Source organism: Rhodamnia argentea, chromosome 6 (genome assembly GCF_020921035.1).
Source record: "Rhodamnia argentea isolate NSW1041297 chromosome 6, ASM2092103v1, whole genome shotgun sequence".
In the NCBI taxonomy this organism is placed as follows: domain Eukaryota; kingdom Viridiplantae; phylum Streptophyta; class Magnoliopsida; order Myrtales; family Myrtaceae; genus Rhodamnia; species Rhodamnia argentea.
This window is the reverse complement of record NC_063155.1, coordinates 26,100,565-26,127,656: the sequence shown is the minus strand read 5'-3', so window position 1 is coordinate 26,127,656 and position 27,092 is coordinate 26,100,565. Positions and strand designations below refer to the sequence as shown.

Below are 27,092 nucleotides of genomic sequence, written 5' to 3'. Positions count from 1 at the left end.
ACCAAAAGTTAAATAAAATTATATTGTGACGAAAATATCCTTGATCATTCGGGGTATTTAGCTGGTCGGCCGGCTGGCGAGGTCAAGCCCTTATTTGAAATAATGAGATTATTTTAGATTTTTATTTAAGAAAATGATAATATTTCAGACTCTTGTTTTTTGAAAAAATAAAAACGCTTCGGGCTTTTATATGAAATTTTTTTCATAATTTATTATTCACCGAGAAATGGAGCAAGGCACGGGTTGCTGAAGAGCCAAAATAGTCGAAAGGACACAAGTTCTGTTCTCGCTCCCCCCACCAGGTTTTGTTGATCCCTCGTTCCATTGATTCTCCCATAACTCCATCTTCTCCTCTTCTTCTTCTTCTTCTTCTTCTTCTTTCGATTGTTTAACCTTGATTTGACGCCAACTGCGATCGCCCCTCGCACCGCAGACACTGTCGACCAGGTCCCACCACTCGGTTTCTCCTCATTTCCTCAGCTCTTCTTGGCTTTAGGGTTTCGAGATCCGAATCCGATCGCAGCTGTAATTTTGTCCCGGAAAGTGGTGATTGATCAGCGGGAGTGGCGAGATGAGCGAAGTCTTCGAAGGGTACGAGCGTCAGTACTGCGAGCTCTCGGCCAACATCTCCAGAAAATGCAGCTCCGCCTCGCTCCTCGACGGAGGTATCGGATTCTCCTAAGCTCGTGATATGAAGAGTTTGATTTCTTTCTGATTGCGTTGGTTGCGACTTTCGCTCGAAGAAATCGACGCGATGTCGACTGGAGTTCTGCAACTTTCTTTTCCTTTGGTCGCCAATTGGTTAGCGATCCGTTGTCGCGCGTTTCTATTTAAGTGCCCTGATTCAGAGTCTGGTGGTTTGGCAACATCCATATCTTCTTTGCAAAGATGTGGTCGGATCGTCTCCTGCTGCGCCGTTTGCACTTTTATTGACTTCTTCTAGTGCTTGAGCTGTTTGAGAATTGAACAATTCATTTATGCCGTCAGTGAATTGTGATCTGTTTGATACTTGCTGGTCATTTAAGGATTGAAAACCCATCACGAGTGGCTGAGGAATGTGCAAACATGGTATCTGTGGCGTGCTTGTGTCTAAGGTGTTAGGGCCTAGATTTGCATGAATGAAATCCACTTTTCTGTCTATGTCAGAGAAATAATTCGTGTTAGGAGATGCCTTCTAATATATAGCTTGTTGTTGGTCTCTAGAAGCACATGGTTTTCGTGGTGAGTCACTAACGAGTTAGGAACATTTTAGGTCTGGCATACTGTGGTAGAGTCACCTAGTACGTCAAAGGATCGGTTCATTATATAAAAATATTAGCTTAATTTTTTTTTCTGGAAGTCTGACATAATCAAGACACTCATATGACAGAAGGCAACATGGATGCTTCTTGGTTTGTAAATTTTGCAGCGTTTAAACTTATGTAATGAACGGTAGGATAATTGAAGATGTGCTTTCTCAACTTGAGTACGTTCCGAAAGCTTGTTGAAATTTTTGCAGGTATAATATGTTAACCGACTGATTGCTCTCTGGAAACCTTACTACGACTACAGACAAAATCTGAGCAAAATTTGTGTTATTTTGTTTCTTGCTCTTACAAACATGGAGATGATGCCATACCAGCTCAAAGTAATTTGTTTGGTGATCTTACTTGCAGAGGAAAGAAAGCAACAGATATCTGAATTAAAAGTTGCACTTGATGAAGCTGATGGGTTGGTAAGTTGTGAGAGACGTGATTTTCTCTCCCTGTGGCCCATGCTTTTTGTCAGGATTTTCTGTCCTTCTGACTTTTTTTATCTGTATTTTCCAGATACGAAAAATGGATCTGGATGCTAGAACTTTGCAGCCAAGTGTCAAGGCAATGCTTCTTGCTAAGTTGAGGGAATACAAGTCTGACTTGAATAATCTGAAAAGAGAAGTTAAAAGGATGTCATCTCCTAATGCAAACCAGGCTTCACGCGAAGAATTGTTGGAAGCTGGAATGGCAGATGCACATTTGGTACGCCTGGAATCTAGATGCACATTTGATACATGAATTGTTTTAGTCCTGTACCTCATTTCTACACAGGGAAGTTTTTGGAGTAGTTGCTCATTGGGTTCAATGATTACGTCACATGTTTCTGCATGGTGTTCTTGCATTATATGGATCCTACTAGTTACACTACTAGAATTTTTTCCTTTTAAGTGGTAGACTGGTAGTTCAGGTTGTCTGGCAACTTGCAACAGCAATGTGGTTGCTGAATTTTGGTTTTTCTTGTGGGTTTGTGCAGTTATATTGCCTAACTGCTGAGCTTGCTGAATATTTACTTGTGAGTGGATGTTCAACTGCAGGCTTCAGCTAATCAAAGAGAGAGATTGGCTTTCTCGACAGAGAGATTGAACGACTCTAGTGAGAGGATAAAGGAGAGCAGAAGAACCGTGCTAGAGACGGAGGAGCTCGGTGTCTCCATACTCCAAGATCTACACCAGCAGCGCCAGACTCTCCTGCATTCTCATAACAAGGTACCTATCGAAGTTTAGTTCGATTAATTAAATCCTTGAACTTTCTTTTGCGAAGTAAACCTTTGCCATTGCAAATGAGTGTCGTGCACTTCTTTGAACTTGAAGTGAGTTCGCAGGAATAGCTGCACTTTATGGACTAGGACCTCGCCACTGCCTAGGAGTCTCAGACCTGTTAATGATTGTGGGTGCTCTTTTTACATTTGCAGCTTCATGGGGTAGATGATGCCATAGACAAGAGCAAGAAGATTTTGACGACTATGTCGAGGAGGATCACCAGGAACAAGTGGATCGTTGGTGCAATAATTGGCGCTCTTGTCTTTGCCATTATCCTAGTTCTGTACTTCAAGTTTTCTTGATGATGCACCACCAATTCCCATGCCCTGCTATCCTTGTGCTTAATAAACCTGTTGTACATAGAGTAATCAAAACAATGGTCATTGCGTCCCTACGAATCTTAGATCTGTTGTGACTTTCTTGCTTTCTCTTTGTATTTTTTGGGTTCATTGTTGTTCACCATGGTTCGACCGGTTTGCGGAGCGGATGACCTCGATTGTAGTTCCCTGTGGCAAAAGGGTCTGGGCTCATATGATGCATACTTTTTATCGATTGTATGTCTTTCCGCTTCTGGTAGCTTTGGTCCTTGTTGTTTGTTACGCACTTGAATGCTTATTTATTGATCTATGGACCGTTTTCAACCACTCGGACACTATCGTCTGAGAAAATATTCCTTCGACTCATCTGCCTCGATAGAGTCTTGAAAATGATCGGTGGACCCAAAGCTCTTTAATGATGTAGAAAATGGTAATGCGACGACGGACCCCGTCACAGCTCACAGGTCAAGTTTCTCAAGTCGGATTCGAATCACGCGGAGGGAGAGCACTTTGGGCCGTGGAATGGGCCACATTCTGAAATCGAAAGCCCAAAGCTCAAGGCCCAAATGGGAAGCCCCTCTCCTCTGTCTCTGGCTCTGTGATTACACGTGGATGAAGCGTGAGCTGACTGACCACTCTGTTCCAGAAGCCCAACTTCCCCCTCCGTACCCGCCAAACTGAAAGGAAGAGAGATAAAAAAATCCCTGGCTCACAAGCACACGGCAGAGAGAGATTCATTTCAGAGATTCACCAATACAAACTTCTCCGTCTCTTCTTCGTCTGTTTCTTCTACGCTTCAATTACTAGCAGAGCTTTCGACGCCGACAATTCCGACGTCCATTCCGTTCATTTCACCCTCCGTCGTCAGCCAAACTGACCGAGATTCTCTAATCACGGCTTCGGTCATGGAGTCTCTCTCCCCTGTGTCCCCTTCCGTCGTCCTCCCTCCGAGTAACTCGCTCCAGCTCCAGCGGCCGCGGCGGCTGGCCATCTCCCGCGCAGTCCACGGCGGTTTCCGTCCCCGTCGCGCTCCGCGCTTCCTCATCCCGCACTCTCCGGAGCCCCGTCGGAGGATATTCCCGGAGTTCTGTCGTGGATCGCGCGGGAACGTTGGAGGGGAGGAGGATGACGGGAGCGACGAGGTGGAGAGGGCGATGCGGCTGGACGGGAGCATTCCAGGGACTTCCGACGAGTTCGTGAAGAGAGTGTCTTCTCGTGCTTACGACATGCGCAGGCACCTCCACCAGTCCTTTGAAACCAGCAGCTATGATGGTAATGTTCGTTCCTCCTTTTCATTGTTCTAATCACCAGTTCCTTGCTCTCTCTGAGAATGTTCGACGAATTCTTTGATTGCTGTCAATTAGAGTTCCTTTGCTTTACCTTCATGAAACCACTGACTTATAGATTTAAAAAGCTCTATACGTGTACGAAAGGATCGTTGCTATGTAATACTACGACGTTGTGAGGTTCGCTACAATAAGGGGCTGTGCAGTTGTCGTAGCAGGATCTGCATGCCTAGGCGCATAGATATTGGTGATTCTCTTCTGAGTGCTTAAAACCATCTTAGGTCCAGTCATTATTATGCACGGGATAGTGCTTTGATCAGCTTCCATATCCAGTATCTATGCGCCTGCTAAATGTAACTAGTCTTATCTTTTCCCTTTTTGATCTAGTGTTGGAGGCAAATCCATGGAGAGATACTTCAAAGCCTGTATACGTATTGACTCATGGTGAAAACCAATTGTGCACAATGAAAACACGAAGAGATCGCAGGTTTGGTGTACACCATGTTGTATATGGTTTTTTGTTGCTTCACCTCTGTCACTCATATTTTTAGCTTTCACAGCGAAGTCGAGAAAGAGCTTGGATTGCTGTTCTCCAAAGCTGGAAAATTGAGTTCCAGTTCTGGAAGTCAGCCTAAGCAGTCAAGGAGCAGGACAAAGTTCCAGATGGTTGTTGAGGATATCCGGGATGGAGTTCTTGTAAGGTTCTTTTATTTTTAAAATAATTTCTCTAGAATTTCTGCTAAGGTTTCTTATACAAATTGTTGTTGCATAAATGTGATGAATTCAAATCGTTTAAGAGGAGGTGATTGTGCAAAACGACCATCAGGAACTTAATATGCATCCAACGGAGCCTTAAGAGCATTGTTGATGAATTTACTCTGCTATCTCCTCTCCTCTTATGGATCTCTAACACTTAGGCTCCATGCTGGGTGATCTCTGGGTTATGACACTTGGTTTTGAGATGCAGTCCAGTGAACTGTCCTAACTCCTAACCTACTTCGGTTACCATCCTCTTGTAAAAACATACAGTTGGTCACTGATCTGGTTTTAGTTCTTTGATAATGTCACCTTGGTTTTCTAGTCATGAATCTCCTGTCCGGAGGCTGTGATGGTAGTTTTTGGTAGGATTATCACCATGGCTCTCAGTCTTTTAATTGTTCTGACTGGAAACCACAAGAAGTAAACACAAAGGCCATTGAGTTTCAGATGCGGGGTTCGACTGTCATGCTTTGGAGAAAAGCAAAGTAAAAAGCCAGAGAGAGAGGAAAGAAAAAAGAAATGAAGGAATTAGTTATGTGGCTTGTAGTGTGTTCTTTGACTTCTGAAATGATGTGGCCGGACCTAAGATGATATCATGCTCTAGAAAATGTTTATTTTAGCACTGGTCCCTGAATGTCATTTAGTTATAACTGGTGTGAGAGGATCAAGGAGGAGCAAGCAGAGCTGCAGAGGCGAGAAAAAAATTTAGAAAGGTTGATGCCTGCTGCTCTAGCAACTGGCAGGGACTGGTATATAGGAAAGTAGGATGGTGCATACCTGTGCTAGCCAATGGGGGCAGCATCTGGAATTTGACTAATGGAAGGTGGACGCACATTCGCGAAAGAGACATTGGTTCTGATACCATATTAGAATGTCTAACTTAAAAGCTTGCCCGATAGGTGAAGGGAGACCACATAAATATAAAGAGCATATAAGACCCATTGTCAAGTGATGTCGGACAATAACTTCAACAGTTTTGACCAAAAAAATGGCGCTGGAGTTTTAACTGGCCAGGAAATGATTTCTATTTTATTAAAAAATACTTCAGTTGATGCCAAGACGAGAAGTAGGGGAAGCTGAGGTTTGAGGTTTGGATGTGCATCGTACCACTTTTTTGATGCAACAGCAAAGTCGGTTGAAGGAACCTTCCCCATGCAGAAGATTTTCAGTTGACAAGATCAGGTCATTCAATTTGCTAGAAGGATTTTCTCTAAGCATCAACGGAGATAGAAGTTACACAGCAAGGTAGAGATAGGTGTATTATTGGCTGAAGCTGGTAATTTCATTGAACCTTGGGTATGAACTAGAAGGTCCTAATGTGTCTGGCTTAAGTGTAAATGGCACTGTCAGCAGTGTTTTCCGTGGTACATGAGGCACACTGACAAAGCTGTTTGTCAACAACAACTAGGAAAAATAGAGGTCTTGGAAGTGGGGTTTGTGGCCTACGTTCACGCCTGATTCCTTAGGGTCCACACGTATCAAAGTACATAGTTCTACATGTAACATTTAGAGGTTTGGGTGTCAGTTTTTTCTTTCTGTGAAGAAAATTCTCGCCTGATCTTAATAGTTTCAAGACCTCATCGGCATGCAATAGTCTTGTCGTTGCTTGGGACTGATAAAAGAGTTTCTCTTGTTCTTGCATTTTTTTTTTTTTTTGGGTTTTCTTTCATTAGATCTCCTATATGAAGAAAATCAATATTGTTGCAGGTCTTTGAAGATGAGAATGAAGCTGCAAAATATTGCGACTTATTGCAGGGAAGGGGTCCAGGGTGTGAAGGTGTTGCAGAGATAGACGCCTCCTCGGTAAGGGGATCAGAGGAAATATTGAAAACCCACAGTATTTTGTGATCATTGGGTAATTACTCGACTGGCTCCGCTATGCAGGTGTTTGATCTATGCCGCAAGATGAGGGCTCTTGCAGTTTTGTTTCGTAGGGGAAGAACACCACCTCTACCCCAAAGCCTTGAGCTTAACTTGAAGGCCAGGAAGCGGTCACTTGAAGACTAAGGAGGCTCGGCTTGATGCTACTTATGCTCCGACATCATTCGAAAGGATCACATGATCGCTGTCTATTTATGGAAGTTGTCCAACGGTTTTAAAGTCGACTGTATCTACCACTCTACTGCAATCCTCGTGTCATATATTGGGTAAGTATAGGGCCGTTTTCATTACCCTTTTCAACACATGGCAGGGGTGGCTTGACAGTTTATTTGTCGGAGGTGGGATTTACATATTGTACAGGACTTTGGGTAAAGTTTAATGCAAGGCCCACAATCGTCTTAAACATGTGAAAGCGGTCTACGACTTAAGTGTGCCCCGATTTGACTAACTCGGAGAAAATGGAAATGAGAGAGCTAAGGGTTGATGCAGTGGGCAGTTGATACATTATCCACTAACTTGAATAGTTAAAACAGGCAAACATCCTTTCCGGTTTGACAAAGAGACCATCACATCTACTCTAAACATCTCATCCATCGTCTCTGATATCAGTTAGAGAAGAGCAGTGGTCGATGGATTGATCCCAAAAAAGCACAGACGGATCTCAATGCGTCGGAAGATTAGGCACACCCAATCTCATACTTTTCCAAGGTAAAAAGCCTTCACCGGTTTGACTTTCAGCAATGTTCGTTTGACGGCTCAGCATCAGGAGGAGCTCCGAGCGCAGCAGCTACGTTGGACCTGAACTAGCCTGCTAATTAATTGCACGGGGCAACCAACCGAAAAAGGCCATCCAAGAAGACAAGACACTAAAAATAGGAGTATATTAGGTAAGGAGCGGAGACGAATAGGGAGAAAGAAAGACAAAAAAAAAAAAAAAACCAAACAGGAAGCTCCAATCAATATCACACGACGTCGTGTTCTTGACTTGGATAAAATCTCAAGCTACCAAATAGATCGAACCTCCGTTCCTTTCCATCGAAGTCCAGACATTAATGAGGGCGGCTCCCTCTGTATTTATATTGTGTACAAATTAACGGAAGAGGGAAAATTCCGCATGACCAGTCGGGCACAGCAGAGCTGTCGGAACGAGCGAGGAAGGAGAGAGAGAGATAGAGACTCACATTCTTCCCGTGGAAAAAGTAAAACGAACTATAATAACTGATACATACCATCACACGCCACACCAAATCCCAGAAAACCTCTCTCTCTCTCTCTCGACCTTTTCCCCGTCCATTTCCCACTGTTGTAATCCCCCCCTACAAAAGAAAAGTCGAAAATCTAGAAATCGATCCGATCCGGGCCCCCATGAGCAGCGGCGGTTGCAGCTCCGATGCCCCCGGCGGCGGCGGCGACTCCTCCTCCTCCTCCTCGCCCGCTCCTTCCCCGGCGAGGGCCGCCGACAAGGAGAAGCAGAGGGAGAAGGCCCGGGTCAGCCGGACCTCCCTCATCCTCTGGCACGCCCACCAGAACGACGTCGCCGCCGTCCGCAAGCTCCTCGAGGAGGATCGCTCCCTCGTCCACGCTAGGGATTACGACAACCGCACCCCGCTCCACGTGGCCTCCCTCCACGGCTGGATCGACGTCGCCAGGTGCTTGATCGACCACGGCGCCGACGTCAACGCCCAGGATCGCTGGAAGAACACGGTACGTCTCCCTCCCTACCCTCTGCTCAGAACGCTTCGTTCTATCGGTAGGATGGGAACTCGATGCTATGGAAATCCTTCGTTCAGACTTTGTGTGGATGAAATGTCCGACTAAATGGAAGGTCGTCAACGGGAGATTCGTTAACGTCATGCGATTGAGAATTAGAACTTCTATGGAAACATGGTGCTTCAGTTTATTAAGAAAATGACGTTGATTGATGTAAGAGCACTACAGTATGTAGAAGGGAGGAGCTTCTTCATATTGTGGGGCCATTTCGAGAAACTGAACTATGCCTAGAGCTTGGGTTCCAACTTGATTGTTCGTTGAATTTTCTGGTTGCCGTTATTGAACTGTCTTCAACGACTCCAGAGTGCCTTTCCCAGGAGAACCTTTGAGTTTATAACTACTGACGGGATGGTTGCAGTTCTCTGCTGTCTATGGTTTTGACGTTGCTTATGTGGTGATTTTCCTGGGTCTTTAGACAATCGTGAAAGCAAACAGCTCCTGTCATTCTAACCCTGTTTAATTGCCCAATTAAGTTTGACTGACTAATGCTTCTTGGACTCCCATGGAAATGCTTGCTGTTACTTTGCATCTGTAATTGATAGATAATCGTTGCTGGTAATTTGAGGAGCACAAAATGGTTGTTTCTGGCTTTATGTTTGTCTGTAAGTATGGGAGAACCCATTATGGTTCAGCGCAAATTGCAACTTCCCAGTAGCTGACGATATACATTGCATGATTGTGAACGGTAAAATTACTTATGAGTGTCTCGATTTAGTATGCATAGGAAACCTTCCTTTCTGCAATTTCCTGCTCGTGTCGTGATCTAATCCAGATTTTTCCTGGACAGCCTCTAGCTGATGCAGAAGGAGCTAAGAAGTATAACATGGTGGAGTTGTTAAAGTCATATGGAGGCTTATCTTATGTAAGTATGCTATTTGTCTTCAGCAACACAACCCCCACCACACCCCCTCTTTTTCCATCCCTGTTTCTGTCATTCTGTTTCAAAATTTCCAGTGTACATGGTTGTGATTCCTATATCCAGGACTTGTTATTGAAAAATATGCAAAGTCATTGAACAAGGCTACCAATAGCATAGGTCTCAATTATACTTGGAACAAAAATGGAGATGAAAGCCTTTTGTCTAAAGCGGCAAGACAGGGTTGGATTTTTAAAATTGTTTAGTTATATACTAGTGTCTTGGTAGGTAAAAGGTCATGTTCCATATTATAATGGAAACCCTTCTTTGAAATCTACATGGAGATTCAAAGGGTGATCGGAGTGTCTTTTCCTTTTCCATTTGTACTTTGATATTTAGAGTTTGACTGATAATTCCATCCAATGATGAATTTATGAAATCTTTACAAACATATAAACAGCAAAGTTTAGCCTTCACCTCAAATAATTTTCATAGTTTTTGGACAAGAAAGCAAGGAGTGTTTTATGGACAGCTTAAAACTGAACCATGTGGGCACTTTGTTGTCAAATCACAAATAATATATCATACTGAATGATGACAAGTTTTAATGTACCAGAACGGTGGCAGTGTTGATTTAATGTTCCAAAATTCTTTGTGAAGAAGAATCAAGTGTACTTGTTAAATTACAGATCCCCAGAGGATTAGTACATTATGGTTGGTATTGGTATGCCCCTCATTATGGTTGGTATTGGTATGCCCCTCGTCCTCCTCCTCCTTTTTTGGGTTTGACCCCTTATTTTACATTTTTTCCTTTTCCTTGGTGCAAACTTGTAACCTTTATTTTTTTTTTGATCGGAGGAAACTCGTAACTTGAGGTCATATTAAATTGACGGTGAGTAAGTTGAGGAAAAGGCTTGAGAAGATTATATTTTCACAAACTTTCTCACTGAGAAGGAATGCGTTCTTATGGAGTATTCCATGAAAGAGAAAAATAAAGGGAAAAAGCGCTACCTCATCTCCTAGTCCCAATCAGAGTTGTATCAGCAATCTTAGTATAGCGGCTACATAGATTAATTAGAGCATTATGGTTTCTTGGGGTTCCTCTTTGAAATGAAATGTGTTTTGAAGGAGTCACATTGTTTACATGCTTCATTAAACGTGCACAAATGCATGAATACACAAAGACTAGCATTGCACCTAAATCCTATGAATGACAGAAAACCAAATTGAATGTCTTTGTGCTTGTTTCTATTTCACATAAGCTGAAGTGTAATTCATATTACTGAGGCATTTTCTGGATGCCTAAGGGTATTGATGATCAATGATCACAAAATGTTTTCTTCAATATATGAAAAATGTTTATGTGAACAATAATTGAACCACAGGAGATTTATGGTCACTAGTCATTCTAATCTCATTTCATGAAATGATTATCTTTCCACCCTAGAAATGAAAAGGGGCAATTTAAAGTTATCGCATCTATGGGAAACCATGAACATATCTAACCTGTTAAGTATCTTGTGTTTACTTGCAATGACTTTAGTTTCTGCTAAATTTTAACCTTCATTTACCGTCTCTGGTTAATATGAATGCTCTAACTGGTCTCACACACAGTAAATGCTAAGGGTCACTATGGCTTCAATCATGGCAATCGGCCAATTTGATCATTGCATAAATTTGTAGTCAAGTGTTCAATGTTGGTTGTTTTGTGATCTACTGATTGCATTTAGCCAATGTTAATTGTAGTATGCATGATGCAGGGCCAAAACGGAAGTCATTTTGAACCAAAGCCTGTTCCTCCTCCATTGCCTAATAAATGTGACTGGGAAATTGACCCTTCTGAGCTGGATTTCTCTAACTCACATATCATAGGGAAGGTAAGATTTTAGATTGCTCACGGGTAAGAGTTGTAACAGTATCCCCCCCCCACACCCCCCGCGCGCGCGCGCCTGTCTGTCTGTGAGTGTGCCTGTATGTGGGTGTGGGTGGAATGGGAAGCACTTTGTTATGTCTGTTAACTCTATCCATATAAATATTTTACTGGTCAGAAGCACTCGTCTTTATCAGAAGTTAAAAACCACTGATTATTGTGGTCTATCGTGTTGCAGCTTAAATGGTCTTCGAGTCTTCTATTGTGCCAGTCATCACAATACTGGTTTAGTTCTTAGTCTGCCCTTGTGTTTAAAAACAAATGGTTCAAACAGATGGTTTATTGACTTAGGAAACATGAAGGGATTTTACTACATTCAGGCACAGTTAGAATCATCGTTAGCCTTTATTATCCTATTTTTTGAGGAGTACCAAAATGTAATTCTAATTTTTTAATAGCAGACAACCACAGTGATCATTTGCGAGCATAACATATCGTGGTGCTCCTTACTTCTAATTGGTACTCCTTGAAAAGAATATACTGCATTATTACTCACGGAAGACATCGTTAACTGGAAGTTTATCCTCTGGGGTTGTGGAACTCTTACTGCACCACTACTAGTTCATTATCTCTTTTTGATGCTGCTTCATATTGTGCCTTATAGATTCCATTTGCAGTTTCTTACTCAAGGGCAATGATTACGCAAAAGTTGTCATTTGTGCTCCTGTTCTGCATGCAATCTCATTAATAGCTGCTGTACATCTAGGGATCCTTTGGTGAGATATTGAGAGCATGTTGGAGAGGGACACCAGTTGCTGTCAAACGCATTCTTCCATCTCTTTCAGATGACAGATTGGTAATGTAAGTACATGTTTCTCGTGTCATTTTCTATGGTGTTGTGCAACAGAAGATATTTCTGATCCATTTGTGTGTAGGTAACGTGGATCATGTGCCTATGTATCCGGATAAACATGAATTTAGTCCTTCGGTTAATAATGAAACTTGCAGTACCATCTACAGATTGGCAAAGCCAGAAGAAAAGGACACCTATTTTTGCTAGGTTATGCTTTGAAGGAGCTATCCTGAAGTTATTCTGTCAATTTGATTTTAGCTATATGCTGATATATGAATCACATCAGTCAATAATTTCAGAATTATGAAATATTTATGCGCTACAATTCTACATTCACTTAAAGGAAATAACGACCCGCTTCGTTTTATAGCTCTATTTGAATTTCTAACAAATTCTTTCAGGATGCGAAAGCAATCTCATCTTTCGGTTTCTTTTATTCAGTCAGGATTTCAGGCATGAGGTTAATTTGCTAGTGAAGCTTCGCCACCCTAACATAGTTCAATTTCTTGGTGCTGTCACCGAGAGGAAGCCTCTTATGTTGATAACAGAGTATTTGCGAGGGGTACAGAATGGATATTATGCTTTATTGAAACTTGCTGTTCCTTCTCTCGAATGCTTCATGCATATCACACTTTTGCTTGTACTCGGTTTGAGACATTTACTTACTCATGTAGGGTGATCTTCATCAGTACCTAAAGGAGAAAGGTTCTCTCAGCCCCTCAACAGCTATCAACTTTGCTTTGGACATGGCCAGGTGCTTATTGCTTGAGATTTTCCATCTTATAGGTCGCTATACAAGAAACTAAATGCTACTCTTTATTCACCTAATCTTTTTGCATGTATTGTCTTAGATTTGAGGTTTATGGAGGAGACGTTTATGGAAAGAGATGTAAAAGAGAATCTCACTGATTGTTATTCAATGTGTGCATAACCTTTTATGTTCATATTACCTCTTTTGTCACATATTCCTGGGGAAAGGGAAAGTGAATCAATCATCTGTGAAGGTTTGGTTTGGTTTTTTAAGATAATTCATATCTAATCAGAAAGTTTCTCATCCATCAGTTATGCAGAGAGTGTTTGTCTTGGTTCTTGTGTGCTATGTGACCTTGGATATAGTTCTTTAACTTAGAATCAATCTATTCCTCTTCCCCTTCTTATGTAGGTTGCCCATGTTATTAGTCCTCAACACCCATACGTAGAGGAAATCAAGTTAGCAGTAAATGTCTTGACAGCCCATTTTGGACACTGTCATCTTGTCATTTGTATCAGTTTTTTGCTGTCATCCGTTAAGTCAAATAGACTGAGAATGATTCCAGTGGGACACAAATATTTCAAACAGAACAGCTAATAGTTGAGCATGATAATTTGTTAGCCGTATGGTTGTAGTGCACAGATTTTTTTTTCCCAGCATTAATCTTTCAACATAATGGCTAAGAGGCACACATGAGGATCTGTTGTTGTCCAGATGCTTGTAGTCCACTTTTTCTTGTTTTGCGCTTTCCATTCCACTCATTTGATGCTGTTGTATGGAATGATTATCTGACTGAACTTGAGATGTGTATTATTTTTGAGAGAGAGAGAGAGAGATTCTGATCACATGGAAGAGGGAAACAGACTACGAGCACTACTCATGTGCTATAGTAAAACGTGATATTGAATTTCTCCACAAATCGGAGGTGTTGCGCCCCGTCAAGTCGATTTTGACAATTGTCAGCTACATTATGCTAATTAAATAACTTATACTCTTTGGATTAGGGGTATGGCATATCTGCATAATGAGCCAAATGTCATAATTCACCGAGACTTGAAGCCAAGGTGAGCATCTTTGTGTGTAGAATATGGTGAAGTTTCTCTTTACTAATAATCAATAAATTTCATCGTCCTTCTTATAAGTTCTTGGGTGATTTCCTTCCTTTGGGACTTCTTATTTTTATTGACTACATTCCTCAATCTGCCGTGTGAATTGTTTCCAGGAATGTCCTTTTAGTCAACTCTAGTGCCGACCATTTGAAAGTTGGAGATTTTGGACTAAGTAAACTAATCAGGGTTCAAAATTCTCATGATGTCTATAAAATGACAGGCGAAACAGGAAGTTGTGAGTGTCTCAACGGAACTTTTCTGTATATAACATGATAATTCATGCCCATGTACATTTTTCTTCTTAACTGTGTCTCCTTTTGTCATGGAACAAACCAAAGACCGCTACATGGCTCCTGAAGTTTTTAAGCATCGAAAGTATGATAAGAAGGTTGATGTTTTCTCATTTGCCATGATACTATACGAGGTAAGTGTCTTTGGCTTGGATATCAAGAATTAAAGTAGTTGAAGTTGGTTGTCTTGATAATGTTTTCAATGTACAGATGCTTGAAGGAGATCCACCGATGTCCAATTATGAGCCATATGAAGCTGCCAAATACGTGGCAGAAGGCAATCGACCTATCTTCCGCTCTAAAGGATACATCCAAGATCTGCGAGAGTAAGTCGGTTCTGGATTTATTAAAACCAAACTTTTGGTGCTTTCCAAATATAGCTGGATCTTAAATCAAACTCTTAAGTGGCGAAAAGAGCAAGGTATGCACATTTCTTCATAGTAAAGAAACTATAAGATTGTTGTGATCATCATGCGCATGAAGGTTTCCTAATCGACTGCCTTGTGCAAAGTAGGATAATCTTTGAGTTGCTTGATTAGTCTAGTGAGAAAAGAGCGTAAGACTACTGAAGTGTACCATGGAGCAGTTCTGTCAAGTCAATAGAGAGAAGTGCGGATTTTCTCTGCCATCACAGCGTATCAAATGAATTTCATTAACGCGTTAAATAGCCTTTGTAGTCTAAGAAAATTCCCCAAAAACTGCAAAATGGGTTCCTGTCTTGTCAAGTTAGGATAACTTCATCTTTCTTCCGCATTTGTATTTTATCCCCCTATAGCTTGAGCAAGTGAAAACTTGTCTCTCTGTGCTTGACTAAGTTTTTAGAGGAATGCCTGTTTGGATTTCTGTCATTCTCTTCCGTCGCACTTCCATCACCAATACTTTGTGACGGATGGGCTTGAAATTGCTTTTTTGCCAGATAGGACAATACTTCTTTTTTATTTTCTTATCGAATGAGCAGTACCTGTATCATCATTAGTTTTCACTTCTGCAATGGACGAAAAATGATGAAGACAGGTCATTCAATGGTCTTGCAAACCTCCTATCTCAACAGAAGGATTCATTGCTCTCGACTCTTCTTTGGACCTGGTTTCTTGTCCGAGTCCAAAACATGCTTTTGGGAATGCATCTCTTTCTGAATGCTGGGTTGCTGATTTCTTACGTGGAATATTTGCAGTTTAACAGAGCAATGCTGGGCTGCTGACATGAACAAAAGACCTTCATTCTTGGAAATACTCAAGAGGCTCGAGAAAATTAAAGAAACTTTGCATTCCGATCATCACTGGAGCTTATTCAATGCTTAATGCTGAACCGACAGGGATGTTAGTTGGATCTATCTATGCTCAATTTCCTGTCAACTCTTGTGCCCCTGATTGTGCATAGTTCAGATGGCTTCTGTGTAGAAGCGAGTGAAGGCTGCGAGAACTATTCACTTATGCTTCGAGGCCAGATTCTGAAGGTGAAGACTGAGCAGAGTGATGTATTTCCTGATTTGCATTCTTGATCAACCGTAAGCAAGCCAAGCGTTGTCCAGGTTGATCCATTTGCGTCGAGCCGAAGTCATTTGACCACATTTCTTTTGTAACATAAGTTTTAGTTTGCTGTGGTCCCTGGTCCATTTGAAGAAATCGAAAAGACGTGTTTCTTTTTTCCTCGATAAATTTGGAATGCTTATGCCGAAAACTCTCATTTTGCTTCGGTACGATGTTGTCAGTTGTAAAGAACTCAAAACGTTAATTGTGCATCAAAACCATGCTTTTGTTGACTGACCGATGCAGATTGCTTTGTTTTTGCTGCTTAACTCAAGTCTTTCTTTCTAGCTTCCAAATAGCCATGGGCATGAATTATCGGTGAAAAATGGCCTTTGCCGGTTTGCCCTATTGCTGGTCTGAGCGCGTGCAGTGTCCAAAGGAAAAGGACAACGGCTCGTGGTCCTCATGGAACTCAATCCACGAGGGCAGTCACTTCGCCTCGCTGTTCTGTACTCTCCACTCTGAGTGGAGCAGCATCCTGTCAACAACCCTCTCGCCCAACTACAGCTTCGTTTAACTTGCCCGATCATTCTAGGTAGGGGGCTTCAGAGATACAGAAGCGGAATATTAGGGCATGCATGGCAATACTTTTATTTTAAAAATCAATTTTTAATTAAAAATTGATTTTTTTACTTCTTCTTAAAAGTAAAAGTTAATTTCTGATTAGAAAAATTCATTTGATAACGATTGGAAATTTTTACTTCTGAAACATTATTAATATAAAGTCTTGTATGAAAAATTATTATTGATGGCAAAAAAAATCTACTTTATTTTTAAACTTTTTAAATTTCTTTAAAAAATAATTTTTTTTTACTCCGGCAAAGGTCGGTGGTAGACTGCAGTGGCGGACGGCGCGAGGGTCGATGGTGGTCAACGGAGGGCAACGGTCAACGGAGGTCGGCAATGTTTTGTGACTAGAACGGTTGGGCAATGGGCAGCAATAGGCAAAGGTCGTCGGTGGGCGGCGGCCGACCGTGGTCGATGATTGGCGGCGAGGGGCGGTAGGTGGCGATGGTCGTTGGTGGTCGGCTATGGGTGGTGGCGCAGCTCGGTAGAGGCGGGCATGACCAAAAAAAGGATGAGAACGTAATAAAAAGAAAGTGAGGCGAGAAATATTTCTTAAATTTTGTCATAAAAATACTTTTTGAGTTGAGAAGCAATTTTTTTTTAACTTCTCAAATTATAGGAAAAATAACTTCATAAGCGAAAATTAACTTCAAAAGTAAAAATTTCTTTCCGAAATAAAATTTTTTACTAAACAAATTTCTACTTCAAAAATAACATCATCAAACGAATTTCTACTCCAAAAATACTTTAGAAGCACAACTTCACTTTCGGAAATGTTATCACGCGCACCCTTAGCTTACTCAATTTCCTATTGCACGTCACTGGACATCACAATTAGAATCTTCCTGGTTATAATTTGGCTTCCTTCGAGCCAATGAATAAGCCCGGCACCGCCTCACTGACAGTGAAAAACAGTTTGGTCAAATCATTACAACGACCAAGTTGTCCAACTAACCAACTCCACATCAGTAAAATGTTGGATGCAAATCTAGACTAGGGACCTTAGTAATAACTCACTAGGAATTATAACAACCAGATCTTTTGGAAAACGATTTCTCTTTTATCTTTTTGCTTTTTTTTTTTTTTTTGCATAACTCCTACTTAGGATCTCCAGGAACTGTCAACAACGTAGACATCTCAGAAAGGTTGTATCACCATCCAAATGTTCCGCAAAAGTAGATAAAAAATTTCTAAGCTATTGAAAAAAGATTCAAATGATTTTCTTTTTCTCGAAAAAGGTCTTCAAGTGCCATAGTTGCAGGCCAGCCACAGATAGGCAGACAAAAAGCGAAAGGCAACTGAGCCAGGCCATTTTTGCGTTAGTTGCTTGGTTGAGCTCCTCCATTTCCTCTTCTCTGCTTAAGAGCAAACGAACATGTCAAGCCCAACATTCCAGGTAACATATCTAGTTTCATGAGTATACACAACGTTACCTTTCACGAAGATAAAACATCTCATTATGAATGGAGTCGATAGTCTCATACAACTTCTTCAGTTCCAATCCCATGACCTGGCATTCAAAAGACAGACAACATGCAAAATTAGTCATCGATCTAGAACAAGCCCACACACCATATCATTCGTAATCTTTTCCTTTTGTATTCAGTTGCAGAATCTCCAAAGACAGACTGGAGAAAATTTGATTCTCCCCTGTTTTACCTTTCTTCAGTAGTTCCACTCATACAATGCAGTTTAACATAAAAGTCAGGGCTCACAATTTCTGACACAAATCAACACGACTATTTGGCAAACTTGAAAGTAACACGACTTAATACTAATATAAAATACATAAGTGTTTATAGAATAATTAGCAAAAGTAGATTTTTCAATGACCCAACTTGACATGGCTACTAAACCTAACTATAAAACCTAATTAGGACACGTGAACACGAATAAAAGCACATTCACAAATCCCTGGTACCGACGAACTAAAAACTGTAGCGCATACATAACCGGTACCAAACTAACTAAAAACAGTAAAAGCACATTCACAAATCCCTTCTTCTAGGTCGCTATCAGAGATAAGAAATTTAAACTAGTTTTCTAATGTGGAACCCTCTTGAAAATGAAAATAAGAAAAGCCTCCACTCCAACTCAAGACCAGGGAAACTTTCTTATGAACTTCAATTTTCCATCCAGAAGCAGCTGTAGAAAAGCCAAATTAGCATTTTTTATGGATTTCTCAAGCTTGCATGTGGCAGGTAATTACCGATTGCTGTCTCAGTTTAAGCAAGTATTCTTATGGTTTATCCACATTTCTTTGACATCCCACGTATTAAATTGGCTCAAAATTCCAACCCGGGTGGGAGCAGAGCTACCCAATATATTATATCCAAAAGCCAAACATTCACATATTCCAACATATAACCCCACACACACAACAGGAAAAAAAAAGAAAAAGTGAGACCACTCACATCGACTTGGTCTTTCTTGGCAACATTGGACCAATCCTTGGCAGCCACACCGGTCCTCCAGTCGAAATCAACCGTCAAAGTAGCTTGGGGCTTGTGATCAGGAGCCCAGAAGCAAGCCGTGTAATCCCCAGCTTCTCCGGCCGTGAATGCGAACTGCCCCGACTCCACATTTTCCGATTGGTGATAGCTGTTCCCGTGTGCAGAAGTTACCTAACAACAAATCAACCGGGAAAAAGGGGGGAAAAACCCCTAAATCACCAAAAACAACAACAAAAAAGCTCTCGGCCCAATGCGATTGCGCATAAGAAGGAAGGATTCAACACAGGAAATAGTCCAAATCAAGAAGAAGGAAGCTCACCCGGACGGAGAGCTTATGAGATTCAGGCAGGGGATGGCCTTCGTGAGGATTGACGATGGCGAACTTGCCGACGGTCATGGAATTGGCTCTGATGTCTTCGGCGATGCATTTCGTGTGGCCCGATTGCAAGTCGAATCGGAGCGAGCGAGAGGCGGGCGCTTGGAGCCCTAGAAGTATCGCAACGAGAGCAACATGAAGACGACGACGAGAGACATCCAATGGGAACATCCTTACTGTTCGTGAGCGAGCGACTGGAGAGAAGAGTCAGCGCGAGTGAGAGACGCAGATTTCCCCGTCTGCGGACTGCTGATAAAGAGAGGGTTGGGGCAGAGTTGACGTGCGGGCTCGGGGTGGGGGGGGCGGGGGGTCAAATTTCCTATTGTGAGTCGACGACAAAGGTTTTTATTCTTCCGTTTCTTTGTTCCTGGGTGATTAGAGATATTGATTCGATGTATCGCATTTGGTATAATCTATGGACATGGACTATCTAAGTATGAAAGTGTAAATTTCCCCATCGACTGTAGTCTGGATAGCAATTCAACATTTAAAATGTAATAACCTATCCTAAATTATTATCATCCAACGGTTGAAATTTGTCAACTAGTTAGCCTATTTTGTCAATCAACGCGCGACAGCCGATGATTTGTGATGTAATATTACGCGATACATTAACACCCAACTTAAAATCAAATCAGGGGCTCGCAAATCACATCTTAGATAGATTATTGGAATCTTTGCGATATGGGCGATGCTCACATTTGAATTTCTTGAAGATGATCCATAATAATTTAAAAAAAAAAGTATTTATGATTGTTCTAGAAAAATTGAAACGAAAGATACGGTAAAGTCAATGCAATTATTGAATGAAGTCTACCGAATGCTAGAAGTAGAAGCACATGATAGATCGATGGGAAGATTATGAACCGCCCGCAATAATACTCGTTGCTAACAAAATCCAAAAAAGTTCAAATCTTTGATAACTCCATCATACATGATAAACATTGTGAGATCATTTGGATTGATACCGTATATTTGAACCAAATTATTTACGGTTAAAAGAGAAAATTAGGAGATTCTTTAGGTACTTCTTATCGATTCTGGTTTTCACCCTCTACTACCTAGGTAAACAAATTTATTTATTTATTTATTTTTTTTGGTTACTGAATGAACCACTAGCCATTCAAAATCTGCTGCACAGACATCTATATAGATAGAAGATATGTATTAATAGGGGAATCTATTCGGAAATTGAACCAAATAAGCCATTTTAATTCAATGGTAGATTAACGTCGCTATAAGGTATAAATCATGCAAAGCAAAGGATTATTCACTTTCTTCTTCTATGTCTTTTCTTTGACATGAGAAAATAATTTTTTACATTTCTTTCTTGTGTCGATATGAAAATGGTTTTGGTCCTGTTCGTCGAATATTATTATCTTTAGTTTAAAATTTCCAGATTTATTAGACTCCTTTTCTCATATTAATCACGTGTACACGTCCACAAAGTGGATTTGAATCCGTGAGCATCTAAGATGTTATATGACATGCACCAAAACTTGGGTTTTGGGTTTTTTCTATCTCCTTTTTGGCTAAGGAGGTCTGGTATCCCTCGCATAAAAAAAAAAAAAGCAATAAGGAAATGAAAAATTAATGTCTTGAGACAATTTATTCTATTCGATAGTTCTTCTTCTCTTAGGAATGAAAATTTGATGAATGTACGGAATACGAAGAGTTACAGAAGAAGAGAAGGTGGTTTAAAAATTTTAAAAGTAGATATGAACTAAAACAAACCAACCACCTAAGAAATTGTAATGTGAAATAGCAGAAGAACATGCAAACGAGGGTGAAAGGGCCACATCTAAGGAGGCCTCGTACCAGAACATACTCAAGAACATTGTCAAGGGTAGCATTGATAGTTCACTTCACCGGGTAACCTTCCATGCGATCTTCCCAGATAGCCTGTGACATGAGTACAAACAAAAACACATCAAAAGGAATGAGAGAGCATGAAACATTACAAGCACAAATGAGTCACAATAAACCAGGATTAAACAGTGTAGTAACTGTTGGTTCGACCGCCAAACCTTGCCATTGAACAGACGAGTGACGTTGAAGGCAACAGCATGTCAATTCGACAACTCCAAGCTGGAACATTGAGATAATCATTCCTAAATCTGGATGTTCATCAATCACCCAACACTTAAGCCTTCACCTGTGTGACCAATCCTTACCTTCCCTACAGAGGGTAAAAAGGAGGTCCACTCCCATCTTGTACACACATTGAACATCTCTCGCACAAAAATATTCCTAGTGTAATCAAGTCAACTTGTTCTCCGATGTTTACACTGCTTCTACCAGGAAAATATTCCAATCTCAGCATATACAGAGTACGGAAGATGTAGTTTATGAAAGCCGTAGCAATGAAGATTGATGGGACATATTGGGACAGCAAATATAGGATTGCACGATTAAAAACATGAATGCTAATACAGAGGAATATTTGAAATGCTTATGAAGAAATTAAAGAAGAGCACGACATGATGGTCCCCTTGTTTACAAGAGAAAACAGAAACCCCCTCCGCGTTACAATTATCCTGGGATTTCTGCAATCTTCGGACATCATCTAACCGGAAGAGGGGAAACATCCAGAAAGTACAGTTCTTTCGTGATCGGCAACAAAAACCACCATTGAAATATGTTTCCTCATCCATATACGGATCAAGCTATTGCTTGTATATCGCAGTTCTGGGCCTTCTCCACATTGTTTTCTAGAATTTTTTTAAAAAAAAAGAGAAACAAAAAAAGTACAAACATAGCTAATATACTGTTGTAAGGTATAGGCCCTTTCAAAAATCTAAATCTGAGAATCTGCCACATTGCAAACTGCCGCTGGCACTAACTCAAGACAAACTCACAGAGAAAATTTACAGCCAACAGAGTCGCATTAATTCAGTCAATGAATTGAGGTCATGACATCGTAAGACCAAAACATACCACCTAGTAGCCTAGAATCAACAACACAGCCCGCAGATCATCTTTTGTGGTAGTCATAAAGCAAGAACAAGTGAAAACAACACATTCCACAATATGGCGAGAACCACAATGGAATGAGGGCAAACAACGAGCATTGAGCTCTTTAGAAACAAAATTCTAGCCATAAACTGAGTTTAAGTCCCAAAGTCAATGTCAGAGTACACTTATTATGACGAAATCTGGATAGTGTAAATATCAAAGAAATGCCAGAGTACATCTCGAAAACAATTCGTTTAATTTAACTCGACGGCAGTAACAGAAGTTCCATCTGTATTCCTCACATAAAAATTCTCTCCATTCCTCGGAAATTCTCCGAAAATCAGCAGAATTAGCTGAAACGAACCACTATTTTGCTCTCAGTAATCAAAAGATTCAAAAGGGAAAAATTGCCTGACCGTCACCGATCCTTCAAAAGCCAATCACTCATTAGCAACTTCCAAGGTCTCTATTCGCTCCTCGGAAGCAGGCTTCACACTCGAGCTCTGCTCCGCTTCCTTCACACTCGAGCTCTGCTCCGCCTCCTTCGCACTCGAGCTCTGCTCCACTTCCTTTGCCGCTGCCTCCCTCTCCAATTCCTTCATGGCCTCCTCTTCCGCCGCCTTCTCAGCCCGCAGTATTGGCTCGTAGTAGTTGGAGTGAGCCTCCATGCATTTCTTCAGAGCGGCGGTCGCTTGGAAGCACTTGTCCACGATGTCTTCCTTGCTCTTCTCCGCCTCTTCGATGCACTTCTCCCAGTCGCTGAACGTGTCCCTGCAACCGCCGGCTTTCATGAACAAGCAAAACCCGCACTCCCCTTCCTCTTCCTCCGCCTCTTCTTCGCCGTCTGCATTCGTCTCGACCAGGTCCGAGCTCCGCTTTTCGTCGGAATTGTGGCTTTCTAGGGTTTTCGTCTCGATTGGGGAGGAATCCGGAGGACGAGTCGATGGATCGGAGCTCGGGGATTCCGAAACCGAGGCGGACATGGATCGGAGAAGGAGGAAAGATCGACGATGATCGGTGATTCTGAGCGGAGATTAAGCGCGGCGAGAACGACGAGATCAGACGGATTCAGGCTTGGAGGCGAAGTCGTCGTCGAAAAATGGATTTGCTATAAAACCTCCTTAAAACCCTTCTCGCGTGGGGAAGATTCCTACCTCCCTTGGCTCGCTCCTCGCACGCGTACATCACGTGAGCTCTTTTTTTTTTTTTTTTTGTCGTATTATTTTATCTTTCTAGTGATTTAATGAATCACAGGGGTATAAATGAAAAAGTAAAATCCATCAGGTGCGATTTAGTGTATAATGCAAGAATTGAGGGTGGAAAGTGAGAAATGGGTCAAAACATAAAGCGGATTTAGCTGTCGGGAGCCCAAAGACGAGTCCCAAGACGAAACCTTTTTTCAGCTGCAGGCCTCTGGGATTTCTTCGTACTCTCTCGCGTCGTCTCTTGCGGAATCGATCGATCGAGAGAGAATGAACAACCACCACGGTCAGAGCCAGCAGTCAAGCGAAAGCAAGCACGACGATGATGCCGCGCTCACCGATTTCCTCGCTTCCCTGATGGAGTACACCCCCACTGTAAGCAAATTCTCTTCGTTGTTTCAATTTTTCTCGGAATCTGCAAGTCAATTTGTGTGACAGCATCGAGAATTTTTTGTTTTGTCTTGTCTTGTTTTGGTTTTCAAGCGTCGAGTCTCTCATTGCAGTTGATTTCTTCCCAGGTACCCGACGAACTGGTGGAGCACTACTTGGGGAAGAGCGGGTTTCAGTGTCCTGATGTCCGACTGTAGGTACTTCAGTGCTCGTGTGGAATTCGATTTCGCTTGGTTTGGTACGATTGGTTGTGTGTCGGTAGATGAATATGACCTCTGTGCTTGATTCGATTATGAGCTCCAGAGAATCGTAGGCTCCTGCAGATGTCGTTACTTTTCTTAGAATTGGGAAAGTCGGTCGATTTCCTCCCCCTAGAGAGCTAGAATGTTGGCTGGATTTTGATTGTGGAAAACTATTTGGCTGAAACTTTTATTTCCTGTTTAGTCGTGACGAATCAACCTGCTAGGTTGGGGGTGGCTGATTCTGAGCTTCTTCGAGCTCGTAAAGTCTTCTTAGTTATGTATTACAACTAAAACTTCCTCATGGCAGCTAGCATTTAGCTCCTTTTTCTCTCATTTCTATAATGTACGGCAAAAGACGTGCTAGAATTCTGCTGTGCGTTTTATCCTCTGGGGTTGTGGCAGAAAAGCAGGAAGCTGTATATTAACTCTGTCTGTTATTTGGGACTTGATTGGGAGCTTCTTTGAGCTCTTAAAATCTTCTTAGTTAGGCACCATTAAAATTTCTTCATGGCAGCTAGAAATTGGCTGCTTTTTTCTCCTTTCTAGCATTCTGCAGTGCGTTGTATCTCTGGGGTTGTGACTTGAAGGAAAGCGACAAGCTCTATGTTAACTCTATCTGATATTTGGGACTTGATGTAAAGCAAACGGAAGACTTTATGGGTGTTTCATTATTCGTTATTAATGAATGATTTCACTTTTTCAGTGTGTTTGTAAGGAACAAAAGATTCATGGATGAAGATGTAATTGAAAGATGATGACAGATTCATGGATAGAGAATATGATAAGAGTTTTTACTGAAAGAATTCACATAGTGGGTTAGCCTTGAAGGATTCTGAACGATGTTGCAAATATTGATGGCAAATCGTTGAATTTGGATCTGGTATTGTCGTAATTGGAGGAGTTGGACATTGGTAATTCTATAAGAGTCTGGAGAAGAAACGCTTCCCAATGAGAAGACTCAGAACTGTGTTATCATTATGTTGCTTCCATGTGCCCAGTTGGCAATGGCTGAACTACCAAAGTTCTGAAGATTTTGTTATAGGATATGTTACAAATTTCATATCGAGCACAGCATCATCTTGTCATAGAACCCTGATGACCATGACAGTTGCACATTACATGATGCTTAAATAGCTTCTTTTTTTCCTTGCGGAGAGAGGTGATCAGATCGACCTAGCTTATTCTCTGCCTTTTCTTCATAAGGTTCCTTGTACAATTTTTTGTTTTTTGTTTTTCATTTGTATCTGAGGGAGGAAGAATTTGAGTCTCACGTGCTAGATTCTATTTTCCTTGCTTTAAAACTAGGAATGGTCTATGCATGAAAATGACAACGCCTTTCTCAGAGTAGTTGAAGCGTATGTGTCTTGATTAAGATTGAGGGTATTGTGAACCATTAATATGTTGGACTAGACACCAATAACCTTAACGTTAATTCGTTGGACCTAATTAACTAAATCATAATTGTTGGTCATTAGTGTTCTAGACAAAGAGGGGTTTTTTTTTTTTTTTTAATTATGAATCTTTGGATGGTGTCACATTCATATTTATATAGGGAGTTCACTGGTTATTTACGGGAGGGAGTATTGATTCTTATTCTCCCTTGTACTTGCAGAACAAGGCTGGTAGCTGTTGCTACGCAGAAGTTCGTTGCAGATATTGCTAGTGATGCTCTTCAGTATGTAACTGCAGTTGTCTTCTTTCCAATTATTGGACTGATGTGTGTACCTTTGAGTCATGAACACTGCTAGGGACGCGTTTTATGTTTGACTGAAATGTCTCTTTTAAATTTGGGGTTTACATTTTACATTACTTGAGGATATGAATAAGTGTGTTGATGAAAGAAGAATTTCATTTTGAGGACAATGTTTTTAGATTTTGTTTTTGTTGTGCAAAAAGAATAGAAAGGTATAAGAATCTTTGAAGAGGGGATATAAGTACAGGCATCAATACTTTGATATTGATTTCTGTATGATTTAACAATGCAAAGTTAGCATTTTTGGTTACTCGGAGTTGTTATTTCAGCGCTGCTTCCTTTTTGTGGTTTACGAGTTATGTCCTAGTCTGATTGAGCTGACTTCCTGAAAGCATTTTATGTAAATAACAGGCATTGCAAGGCAAGACAGGCCTCGGTGGTTAAAGACAAAAGGGATAAGCAGCAGAAGGTGTTAATGTCATTCATCTGAAAGTAGCATCTAATCTTATTATTTCTCTTTGCATTCTGACCTTTTTTATTACAGGATAAGCGCCTAATCTTGACAATGGATGATCTCTCCAAAGCTTTACGTGAGGTTAGAATCCAGAACTTTCGGGCATTGAAGTAATAGTTTGGCTTGGACATCTTGCAATTGCCTGTGCTATCTTTCTTACTTTCATCATTTTACATTTTTAGCCTCATGTGCAATAGATGATCGACGACCAATTGCGCTCTTCTTCTTCTTCTTCTTTTTTATCAGTATGGTGTCAATGTGAAGCATCAGGAGTACTTCGCAGACAGCCCTTCAGCTGGGTTGGATACTGCCTCTAGAGATGAATGAGGGATAATGATGCAAAGAGATATTCCTTGGATCTAGAGAAGAAGTTCTACGTGAAACTTGCTCCAAGTCTGCCATATGCAGAAAAGAGGATAGTTTCTTGTAGCTGTTTTCTGCTTATCTTTAATTTTTCGAAGAGACCATCGTATTGTCGTCATTTTGCGGAAGTTGTATGGAAATCAATGGCGGTTTCCTAGACTTTTTTTTCTTCTGGATCAACATCGAGTTTGGAGTGTTACATAGTGGAGTTCTGGCAAATGGAATATCATATGCAGTTAACTGTTGCTATATTATGCATTCTCATACGTTTTCTAAGGATCATGGGAAGGGGAAATTCTCTTATGAATCTCTGAGACGCTTATCTGCTCTGGCTCTGATTGATTGTAAAACTTTTTGTGATGGATAAACATCAGCTCTCTCCAGATGTCTCAGTGGAGGCATCGCTTCCTCGTACCGATTGTGAAGACAATTCTAGGGAGAAGATGCAAAAGCAAAACGTCGGTGCAAGTTATCAAGTTCTTCTCTTCTTCTTTTTTGGCTTTCGGTGTAGA

At 41.2% G+C, this 27,092-nt stretch overlaps 6 protein-coding genes and 1 long non-coding RNA gene across 9 annotated transcripts; 4 read left to right on the top strand and 3 right to left on the bottom strand.

The window, feature by feature from the left end:
- Positions 1–226: 226 nt before the first annotated feature.
- LOC115755660 (vesicle transport v-SNARE 12) lies at positions 227–3,013 on the top strand. Of its 3 annotated transcripts, none has more exons than XM_048280062.1 (6): positions 227–302; positions 434–665; positions 1,656–1,714; positions 1,809–1,997; positions 2,330–2,500; positions 2,707–3,013. In XM_048280062.1, the coding sequence occupies exons 2-6, from the start codon at positions 572–574 to the stop codon at positions 2,854–2,856; spliced, it is 663 nt and encodes a 220-aa protein (XP_048136019.1). In that variant the 5' UTR covers positions 227–302; positions 434–571; the 3' UTR covers positions 2,857–3,013. The 3 variants fall into 3 exon arrangements, with proteins under 3 accessions (XP_048136019.1, XP_030551003.1, XP_030551011.1); XM_030695151.2 differs by lacking the exon at positions 227–302 and having other exon boundaries at positions 345–448; positions 537–665; XM_030695143.2 differs by lacking the exon at positions 227–302 and having other exon boundaries at positions 315–665.
- LOC115755646 lies at positions 357–7,191 on the top strand. Its single transcript, XM_030695123.2, has 6 exons — positions 357–373; positions 3,651–4,143; positions 4,545–4,644; positions 4,718–4,853; positions 6,624–6,719; positions 6,801–7,191. The coding sequence occupies exons 2-6, from the start codon at positions 3,777–3,779 to the stop codon at positions 6,921–6,923; spliced, it is 822 nt and encodes a 273-aa protein (XP_030550983.1). The 5' UTR covers positions 357–373; positions 3,651–3,776; the 3' UTR covers positions 6,924–7,191.
- On the bottom strand, positions 4,466–25,615 carry LOC125315388. Its single transcript, XR_007198632.1, has 3 exons — positions 25,102–25,615; positions 7,454–7,457; positions 4,466–4,477 (listed from the first exon to the last, which is right to left on the bottom strand). It is a non-coding gene; the product is annotated as an uncharacterized LOC125315388 (long non-coding RNA).
- On the top strand, positions 8,090–16,058 carry LOC115755631 (integrin-linked protein kinase 1). Its single transcript, XM_030695098.2, has 11 exons — positions 8,090–8,501; positions 9,355–9,429; positions 11,184–11,300; positions 12,060–12,154; positions 12,588–12,708; positions 12,821–12,900; positions 13,902–13,961; positions 14,120–14,241; positions 14,345–14,430; positions 14,507–14,622; positions 15,471–16,058. The coding sequence occupies exons 1-11, from the start codon at positions 8,163–8,165 to the stop codon at positions 15,595–15,597; spliced, it is 1,338 nt and encodes a 445-aa protein (XP_030550958.1). The 5' UTR covers positions 8,090–8,162; the 3' UTR covers positions 15,598–16,058.
- On the bottom strand, positions 17,215–19,461 carry LOC115755674 (transmembrane emp24 domain-containing protein p24delta9-like). The gene is made up of 4 exons (XM_030695157.2): positions 19,165–19,461; positions 18,807–19,016; positions 17,826–17,902; positions 17,215–17,747 (listed from the first exon to the last, which is right to left on the bottom strand). The coding sequence occupies exons 1-4, from the start codon at positions 19,390–19,392 to the stop codon at positions 17,603–17,605; spliced, it is 660 nt and encodes a 219-aa protein (XP_030551017.1). The 5' UTR covers positions 19,393–19,461; the 3' UTR covers positions 17,215–17,602.
- On the bottom strand, positions 22,243–23,321 carry LOC115755684. Its single transcript, XM_048280063.1, has 2 exons — positions 22,752–23,321; positions 22,243–22,697 (listed from the first exon to the last, which is right to left on the bottom strand). The coding sequence occupies exons 1-2, from the start codon at positions 23,157–23,159 to the stop codon at positions 22,617–22,619; spliced, it is 489 nt and encodes a 162-aa protein (XP_048136020.1). The 5' UTR covers positions 23,160–23,321; the 3' UTR covers positions 22,243–22,616.
- LOC115755695 (transcription initiation factor TFIID subunit 10) lies at positions 23,556–26,829 on the top strand. The gene is made up of 6 exons (XM_030695190.2): positions 23,556–23,753; positions 23,897–23,961; positions 25,623–25,685; positions 26,115–26,172; positions 26,248–26,298; positions 26,464–26,829. The coding sequence occupies exons 1-6, from the start codon at positions 23,649–23,651 to the stop codon at positions 26,542–26,544; spliced, it is 423 nt and encodes a 140-aa protein (XP_030551050.1). The 5' UTR covers positions 23,556–23,648; the 3' UTR covers positions 26,545–26,829.
- The last annotated feature ends 263 nt before the right edge of the window (positions 26,830–27,092 follow it).

Excerpts from the sequence above, each read along its gene's own strand:
- LOC115755660 (XM_048280062.1), top strand. The coding sequence starts at position 572 with ATGAGCGAAGTCTTCGAAGGGTACGAGCGTCAGTACTGCGAGCTCTCG. Across the intron at positions 1,998-2,329 it reads GAATGGCAGATGCACATTTG|GCTTCAGCTAATCAAAGAGA; the intron begins GTACGCCTGGAA and ends GTTCAACTGCAG. Across the intron at positions 2,501-2,706 it reads TCCTGCATTCTCATAACAAG|CTTCATGGGGTAGATGATGC; the intron begins GTACCTATCGAA and ends TTACATTTGCAG.
- LOC115755646 (XM_030695123.2), top strand. The coding sequence starts at position 3,777 with ATGGAGTCTCTCTCCCCTGTGTCCCCTTCCGTCGTCCTCCCTCCGAGT. Across the intron at positions 4,144-4,544 it reads TGAAACCAGCAGCTATGATG|TGTTGGAGGCAAATCCATGG; the intron begins GTAATGTTCGTT and ends TTTTTGATCTAG. Across the intron at positions 4,645-4,717 it reads AAAACACGAAGAGATCGCAG|CGAAGTCGAGAAAGAGCTTG; the intron begins GTTTGGTGTACA and ends TAGCTTTCACAG.
- LOC115755631 (XM_030695098.2), top strand. The coding sequence starts at position 8,163 with ATGAGCAGCGGCGGTTGCAGCTCCGATGCCCCCGGCGGCGGCGGCGAC. Across the intron at positions 9,430-11,183 it reads CATATGGAGGCTTATCTTAT|GGCCAAAACGGAAGTCATTT; the intron begins GTAAGTATGCTA and ends TGCATGATGCAG. Across the intron at positions 13,962-14,119 it reads CACCGAGACTTGAAGCCAAG|GAATGTCCTTTTAGTCAACT; the intron begins GTGAGCATCTTT and ends AATTGTTTCCAG.
- LOC115755674 (XM_030695157.2), bottom strand. The coding sequence starts at position 19,392 with ATGTTCCCATTGGATGTCTCTCGTCGTCGTCTTCATGTTGCTCTCGTT. Across the intron at positions 19,017-19,164 it reads CTCATAAGCTCTCCGTCCGG|GTAACTTCTGCACACGGGAA; the intron begins GTGAGCTTCCTT and ends ATTTGTTGTTAG. Across the intron at positions 17,903-18,806 it reads CCAAGAAAGACCAAGTCGAT|GTCATGGGATTGGAACTGAA; the intron begins GTGAGTGGTCTC and ends TTTGAATGCCAG.
- LOC115755684 (XM_048280063.1), bottom strand. The coding sequence starts at position 23,159 with ATGTCCGCCTCGGTTTCGGAATCCCCGAGCTCCGATCCATCGACTCGT. Across the intron at positions 22,698-22,751 it reads AATTGGAGAGGGAGGCAGCG|GTGAAGGAAGCGGAGCAGAG; the intron begins GCAAAGGAAGTG and ends CAGAGCTCGAGT.
- LOC115755695 (XM_030695190.2), top strand. The coding sequence starts at position 23,649 with ATGAACAACCACCACGGTCAGAGCCAGCAGTCAAGCGAAAGCAAGCAC. Across the intron at positions 23,962-25,622 it reads CAGTGTCCTGATGTCCGACT|AACAAGGCTGGTAGCTGTTG; the intron begins GTAGGTACTTCA and ends TTGTACTTGCAG. Across the intron at positions 26,299-26,463 it reads TCTCCAAAGCTTTACGTGAG|TATGGTGTCAATGTGAAGCA; the intron begins GTTAGAATCCAG and ends CTTTTTTATCAG.